Source organism: Malus domestica, chromosome 15 (genome assembly GCF_042453785.1).
Source record: "Malus domestica chromosome 15, GDT2T_hap1".
Classification (NCBI taxonomy): domain Eukaryota; kingdom Viridiplantae; phylum Streptophyta; class Magnoliopsida; order Rosales; family Rosaceae; genus Malus; species Malus domestica.
This window is the reverse complement of record NC_091675.1, coordinates 45,639,175-45,647,729: the sequence shown is the minus strand read 5'-3', so window position 1 is coordinate 45,647,729 and position 8,555 is coordinate 45,639,175. Positions and strand designations below refer to the sequence as shown.

Sequence of the window (8,555 nt, the reverse complement as noted above, 5' to 3'; positions counted from 1 at the left end):
TGTAAAGTTGACTTCCTAGAATAGCCTCTTGCATATTGTATAAATCTTGTACTCTTTGTAAAGAAGCAGTGAATGAAATTAGATTACCTTCAATACTTCTCTTACACGGCCTAAACCCTAGCAGGACACAACCCTAGCAGTAGCAGGCCCATATTTTAACAATCCGCTCATTTAAAGTTAATGGTTACGGTTATGGGTAACCGTTTAGACAAATAAACGGTTATTGGTATAACCGTTTATCTATGAAATTTAAATGGGCGGTTATGGGTATTATCTGCGGTTATAACGGGTATCCATTGGTTATGGGTATTACTTGCAGTTATAACGGGTATTCATTTACCCATTTAATTTAATATATGTAAAATTTAAAAAAATAATAAAAACTCTCAGAGAACTCTCTCTCCGTCACTTATGTCCATTTACCTGTTTAATTTTACATATAACGGATATCCATTTACCCATTTAATTTAACCATAACCATTTACCCATTTAATTTTAACCATAACCATTTAATTTTGGGTGTTCATTGTTTAATTTATTCATTTACCCATTTAATTTAATAACAAATTGTTCATCGGATTTTGGTGTTCTTCCCCGAGGTGGAAAATCGAAGTTAAGATATGCCCTCTTATTTCACATGGCAATCAGAAACAAGTTGCAAACTTTAATTGGATTTCCCAATAACTAAGTTGTCGTCAATAAGTAATATGATATCTTATTTGTAAATGGATACCCGTTATAACCGCGGCTATATGTAAAATTAAACGGGTAAATGATTATGGTTAAATTAAATGATAAATGGATACTCGTTATATGTAAAATTAAACGGGTATCCATTTATCCATTTAATTTAACCATAACCATTTATCCATTTAAATTAAAAAAAAAAAAACTAAAAACCCATAGGCCCTTATGTCCATTTACCCATTTACCCATTTAATTTAATATATGTAAAATTAAACGGGTAAATGGTTATAATTATGGTTAAATGGGTAAATGATTATGGTTAAATGGGTAAATGGTTATGGTTAAATGAGTACACGGTTATGAGTATGGATAACCGTTTATAAACGGTTATGGTTATGGGTATGGATAACCGTTTATAAACGGTTATGGTTATGGGTATAACCATTTATGCAATTACCCAACGGGTAAACGGTTATGCGGGTATGAATATAAACGGTTATGGGTAAATAACCGCAGTTACCCGCCTGCCATAACCGTTGCCCATCCTATAGTGGACTACATTACGAGAGTAATTGCATTTTTCGTGATGTATAAGCAATAAGCATATGGATTTTCTGTTTAGGCTTTCTGAGCTTGTTCCAATTCTGAATTTTGTTTGCTCATCATTTTCGTTGACTGTATGTCTAATGCTTTTCTGCAGCTGCTAGCTTCTGGCTTGACAGTGTATTGGAGCTTCATGACATAGAAGGTTGCCTTCCATCAGATAAATGGTCATCAGACCATATTGCCCTCAAGGCGAGTTTTTCTCTTGGGCCGAGCGCTGACAATTGGAGCTCAGAACGTCTTCCGGAGAGCCTAGGGCAGCACCCACATTTGCACAACAATAAGGTTTTAAAGGAAAGCTGAAGATGCTTGAGAAGCTGAAGATGATTGAGAGATTAGTCCGGTGATCACTACAGAATGGATTCAAATTCTATTCAAAACTATTGCAGAAAACCAGCAGCTCGCAAAGTTACTTACATAGGATACATGAAAATACACAAAAGATTTAAGATTAGCATCGATCTCTACAGTTTGGTCGACTCACGTCAAGTTTACATACACAGAAGAAGACAGAAGGGAAGATTATCATTCAAACTTTCTTCCTTATACACAGTGACAATTCATCTCTTTTTTCTTTTCTACCATGGTAATTTTTCAGGGACCTCATCTCTTTGTAAAATTATCTTGAATGCTGCTCTATAGGTGAAAATTTTCCATTTCTGTTATTATTTACTTTTCGCTGTTCAGAGCGCGATGTATTACCTGATGAGGTGTAATGTTCTTTCTTTTAATGGATTTAAATGGATTTTTGGACATGGACATGTAATGTTTTGGCGGTGAATGATTAACCACTCGTTCCAACATGATTTCATCTGATCAATGGTCGTAATTTACTTTTTATGATCTTTACCATGAAAAAATTCTTCTAACTGCATGAGCAGCATTTTCTCTTGGTATTTTTTTTTTTTTTTTTGCCAGAAGTTCATTTCTTTTGTTAGTTGTTTTTTACTTCGATCTCACTTTAAACCTCAATTACTTATAAAACATTTGGGTAAGCTTTGTATAACTCATCCAGAAGTAAAACGGTAACTTGTTAACGCTCAGGGAAACATGTGTTGAGATTTTATCAGAAATAAAAAAGCAAAAAGAATAAGAGATGGGTGTACTTATATGCTGACACCAATTTCATCCTAACCACAATAATCATACAAAAAACTTACGAATCCATAAAATAATAATAAATGCGATGGCGATACCTACGATAGCAAGGTGTGGACCTTCACTATAAACCGTCTTTAATTTGCAACAGTTGAGAGTTCGATATCTCGCAAAATAATTAATGAGCAAAGAAAAAAAAATCTTGAGACAGATTAAGAAAAGTAGAGCATTTTAATCAGTGGCATACCATGAATACCGACACCAATAGTTTTAAACAAATTTAGTAGTAGGATAATTAAGCTTCATTTATATTGACCATAGATAAAAAGGTGTCTCTCTCTCAGCAGTCATTTTTCTGATAGAGGAGGATGAAGATATAATACACTGAGCAATTTAAAGCCTCCAAGGATGACTAGCTCTATAGCACAGAAATCATATATAATTAACTATTACATAATTAGCTGAAGCTTAATTACTAGCTAATTAATTAACACATGAAGCTACTGGTACACCTTGGCTTGAAATTGAAGAGGGTTGGGGGGCTCTGATCAGGTGCGTGCATGTACTTGCAATTAGGGCATGTAGGAGAAGACCTGCACAGCATCACCAGCATGTGGCACTTGAGGCACACAGTTGCCACCATCTCCTGCTGGTGGTGGTGGTGATCAAATGGAAACCCTAAATTATTGGGGTTCTTTTTTGTTGGTCTATGGGACTCCATGAACAAATCACTCAAGCTGTGTGTTGAAATGTCTGAATTAGCCCTAGACTGATCACATGATCTTAGGTTGAGCTCCAGGTCTAGGCTCATGTGATGATGATGATGATCAGCAGCTGGACTGGTTGGTGGCTCAGGGCTCCTCCTTGGGTCCCTTGAAGTCTTCATCTGAGTCCTTGTGTTGTAAAAATGTATCTGTCCCGACTGCATAAGAATGAAGGCACACAATCAATAGAAAAAATTTGTCTTGATTTCGGAAAAATATTAAAAAGTGAGAACTGAAATGGTAATCAAACGGTGTGATATCTTTGTTAATTATGTTTGTATAATTGAAACACGCATATGTGTAATATACCTGAATATCGAGGCATCTTTGCCACTCCAAAGGCAATGGAGTCTCTAGGTGAAGCTCTATATCAAACAAGGAATTTGGTTTGCTTTGTGGTACTTTTGAACGTTTTTCGGAAAGTTGCTCAATATTAACGTATGGCAAGTCATCCCATTTTCTTTTCTTGGATGAATTCTCAGAGTCTGGGATTGTCTTCTTTTGGTTTGGAGAAAGAGGATGAGCTTGAAAAGAAAGCATAGCTATTAGCTTAGCTAGCTGCTTCAATCACTCAGAGATAAGTAGTAATATTACTCTCTCTCTCCCTCTCTCTCTCTCTCTCTCTCTCCCCCTCTCTCTGTGATCTCCCTCTCTGATCTCTCTCTCTCTCATACAAACAAACACACAGAGCTGAGAGCTGGGAGAGTTGAGAGGTTGAGAGAGTTGGAATGGATTTATATGTCAAATGGTTGGGAAAAAGTTTTGGTAGTTATATAGGCTGGTGGAGTGTGGCCACAACTGCACGGGAGAATCTAATAGGGGCAAAATTTGAAGGTACAACTAAAAGAAACCTGGCCTACCCATGCATGACGTGCTTTCCAAGTTGGCGATCTCTTTAACTCTGATTATTATAGCAGAGAGAGCTCCAAGCCAGCTCTCTATTAAAGCCTAAGATGTGAAGTTCTAACCAACTCGACTCCTTGTTCTAATACCCCCCCAACCCCCCGATCCTGATGCCACCCAACATACCCAACTATATAAATCTTAGCAATGAATTTGCTCCCCATGGACTGTACTATACGAGAAAAAAAAAAAAAATAATAATATATATATATATATATATATATATATATATATATATAACACTTGGCCACATGGCAATACAACGTGGCACAACGATTCAGTTAAAACATAACATGTGTGAATGATTTTTTTATTTATAAAACACATTAATTTTAAGTCTTATCTAATTGACACTCAGCAGTGTCATGTGACAGAAACAACATCACATAAGTTTTTAATGTCACGGAAATTAATTAAGTGAGCTGAGCTAGTCAAGCTAGAAGGTAATAGTTGAAAGCCAAACGTACACCAAATTCCAAGTTTTAACTTGATTTTTTTCATCAAAGGAAAGAATTTTATGAGATTCAAGTTGAAATGTTTACATCAGAAGCCAAAGTGTTAAACAACCACTCTGGTTCAAACTAGTCCCATCCATAAGAGCCTCCATCCCGTAAGGTGAAAGTGGCCACTAGATGTTCTGCTATATTACAAATTTGAGGAGCAAAAATGACATCCACTGACCTCAGTCGTTGCTTCACATATTGAATATCAAGGAGTGCTTCAATTGCAACATTTGATTGAGCCTTGCCGTTAACCATATGCACAAGTCCTTTAGAATCTGCTTCAATCTGAAATGCATCAAACCCCATATCAATACAAGCTAACAAAGCCGACTGCACCGATTCTGCCTCTGCCATTAGAATAGATTCTCAGGGAAAATTCCCCACTACCCCCACCCTCTGAAAAATACCTGCGAAATTTCGCGCCACCCATCCATACCCTCCTTGTTCGGATACCTTTAGCCACGCACCATTACAATTCACTTTCATAGTCCCGAATGGAGGTCTCACCCAACCTGAAGGATCCCCATTACTAACCTTTTGTTGCCAATGCACCTGAAGGATCCTCATTTTTTTGTTTGCCGATGCACCTCATTCAACATTATCACATGGCAGGACCAACCTAACATAACTCATTCCCTAAAATGAAGTGAGTTATCCACATGTGTCACTAAACACTAACACGCAACAGAAACAATTTCATTGAGTTTTCCATGTCTTGGAAATGAGTAAGGCGCTCAATAAGCATTCTAAAACAGTCATCATGCACTCATTCAAGTCCTCCAATTCCATTTTCTCCTTTAGTTTCTACAAGAAGGTAATTCATGATGCCTATTTTAAAATGCTAACAACAATTTAATCCTAATTAAAAGTGAGGTAATCTAGCCAAAGCTAGAAGCCAATAGATGAAACAAATGCACACCAAATACCAAGTTGTGATACTTATGAGAGGCGGTGTGATGGGAAAGAGGAGGGAAGAACTGTGTGTTTGGAGTGGTCATTAAATGAAGAGAGTCTGTGTACAGTTGAAGGAAGGTCTTGAATGTCTATGGGTCTTTAATATACACAATAACTCCAACTTCCCGCGATTGGGTTACTCAAACAACAAAAATTTTTAAAGCTCTCAACACCCAAACTCTTCTCTCTCTCTCTCTCGCTCGATCACCTCCTTACCTTGCCGTAAGCCATGAAACTAGCTAATCACTGCAACTAATTAACTTTGCCCTTAAAGCTCTCAATACCATCAGCCTTTTTTTAGGAAAGTTAGTAATATATTGATCAGCCACTTAGTATTATGGTTTAGTGGTATTCGTTTTCGTTTGGAAATGAGAGATCTTAGATACAATTCTCATTGAAAATGAATTCGAACCACATTATTGCAGCCCATTGTGAAGCTAAGCTCACCCTCATCCTCTTTAGTGTAGATAATATTTTCTGTTAAAAAAATAGTAATATATTGATGGTAAAGAGATTACTAACTGAAAAGGAGAAAACATGATTTATGTAAGAATTAGGTGAGACAGACTACACATTAAGATTTGAATTGCAGCTCGTGATAACCGTTCCCATCCCTACTCGTTCACCTACGAACTTGAACCTTCACCATCGGCTTTTAAATCAACCAAGCCCTATATTTTATTTCTTCATTTTTTATTTACTTTTTATTTTATTTTTATAAAGCATACCCTGCATTCATGACCCAAAAGTATCCATTTGCTCCTAAGATCAGAATCCCTTTATTCTTGGACCAACAAGTAATCAAATGCTTTTACTTTAATTATTGTTTAACCATACATATATAAAATTTGTTGCATGTTACATTAAATATTTTTATTATAAGCCTTATGTTACATTAAACATTTAAGCACGTAGCTTATGTATCCTGGGTGGAATACCACTTTAAAAGACATAAAAATCAGCGTACTTTAAAAAAACAATTATCTAATACTTTAAAATCGGTGTACTTCTCTAATTGATTAGGCAGTTGAATCCCACTTTAAAAGAACAAGTACCTATTACTTTATATGGCACGAGTTCATCGCTACGGTGATGTCATGTGCAAATGAAATAAAATATGTATAATTTTTTATCTACATGTTTTTATTTCATTAACACAATACGTCACGTATCGATGTACCCGTGTCATGTAAGTTGTTTTTGTCCTTCATATTAACAAAACATAAAAAAAGGATACGTTAATTTACACTAGTACAAAAAAGGCTTTAGGCGACGTAGGACCTTCGTCGCGCAAAGTCAAAAAAACGTCGTGCAAAATGTAGGACAACGAACCCGCGTCGCGCACTGACCGTCGCGTCAAGGCAGTGAAGGAAGGGTTTGCGCGACGCAGAAGTGACCTACGTCGCGCAAAACCACTTCGCGCGACGTAGGTCTTCGTCGCGCAAAACCACTTCTCGAGATTCGGCAAGCGGTACTGTTCTTTTACTCATGTCGGCAACCGTTGGATGATTGCCCGTGATTTCCTCAAAGCTGACGAGGCTGAGAAAGACAGATGGTTGGAATCGGCGCTTCGACAAATTGCATGTGACAAGTGCTGACGAGGCTGAGAGAGACAGGTGCTTCGACAAATTGCATGTGACAAGTGCTGACGATGCTTCGACAAATGTTCCGTGATTTTCGCAAAGCTGAGTTTGCGTGTGACAGTTGCTGACGAGGCTGAAAAAGCTGACACTCTTCGATATCTGGAATCGGTGGTTTGTGAGCAAGCCCAACTTTTGAGAAAGCTGGCTCCTCTTCGATTTTTGAATTGGCCTCTTTGAATTCTGAGCTCGCCTCTTCAATCCCGTCGGGGATCTAGCTCTCGAGATTCGGCAAGCGGTACTGTTCTTTTACTCCTGTCGGCAACCGTTGGATGCATGTGACAAGTGCTGACGATGCTTCGATAAATTTTCTGTGATTTTCGCAAAGCTGAGTTTGCGTGTGACAGTTGCTGACGAGGCTGAGAAAGCTGACACTCTTCGATATCTGGAATCGGTGGTTTGTGAGCAAGCCCAACTTTTAAGAAAGCTGGCTCCGCTTCGATTTTTGAATTGGCCTCTTTGAATTCTGAGCTCGCCTCTTCAATCTCTGAAATCTCATCACATGTTGATTTTTATAGAGGTACGCAGGATGTTCAAAGCACACTTGAATTTCAACCTGTAAAAACTTCATTCTTGCACTTCTACGATCTTGACCTATCCGACCTCTTCTTTCTTTAACACCTCTGAAAATGTCTGGCCCTTCTGACCGTCGGTTTGACTTGAACCTTGGTGAAGAGGCAGTCCCGCCTTCTCCAGACAACATATGGCGCCCATCCTTCATATCCCCTACTGGCCCTCTTACCGTTGGGGATTCGGTGATGAAGAATGACCTGACTGCTGCGGTGGTGGCCCGGAACCTTGTCACTTCTAAAGATAAGAGACTGCTTTCCAGACGGTCTGATGAGTTGGCTGTTAAGGAGTCTCTGGCTCTTAGTGTGCAGTGTGCGGGTTCTGTGTCCAACATGGCCCAACGCCTATTTGCTCGAACCCGTCAAGTTGAATCGTTGGCGGCTGAAGTGATGAGTCTGAAACAGGAGATTAGAGGGCTCAAGCATGAGAATAAACAGTTGCACAAGCTCGCACACAACTATGCCACAAATATGAAGAGAAAAATTGATCAGATGCAGGAATCTGATGGTCAGATTTTACTTGATCATCGGAGGTTTGTGGGTTTGTTCCAACAGCATTTGCCTTCGTCTTCTGGAGCTGCACAGCGTACTGAAGCTCCAAATGATCAACCTCCGCTGCCTCCTTCTTCTGGGGCTCCGCCGACTGCTGAGGTTCCGCCGACTATTGAGACTTCTCCTAAGCAGCCTTTGTGAATGCTCCCTCTTGTAATTTCCTGCTTAATGTTCCTTTTCTTTTCATGAAAAATGAATGTAATTTCCTGCTTAATGTTCCTGATTTGGAGGGTTAATAAACTATGCAAAATATATACTCGGCTAAAATACTACTCTAGTAAA

The 8,555-nt window shown here is 38.5% G+C and overlaps 1 protein-coding gene across 1 annotated transcript; it reads right to left on the bottom strand.

Moving 5' to 3' along the window:
* Positions 1 to 2,875: 2,875 nt before the first annotated feature.
* Positions 2,876 to 3,692, bottom strand: LOC103437334 (protein CURLY FLAG LEAF 1). Its single transcript, XM_008375836.4, has 2 exons — positions 3,462 to 3,692; positions 2,876 to 3,310 (listed from the first exon to the last, which is right to left on the bottom strand). The coding sequence occupies exons 1-2, from the start codon at positions 3,690 to 3,692 to the stop codon at positions 2,876 to 2,878; spliced, it is 666 nt and encodes a 221-aa protein (XP_008374058.2).
* Positions 3,693 to 8,555: the final 4,863 nt, after the last annotated feature.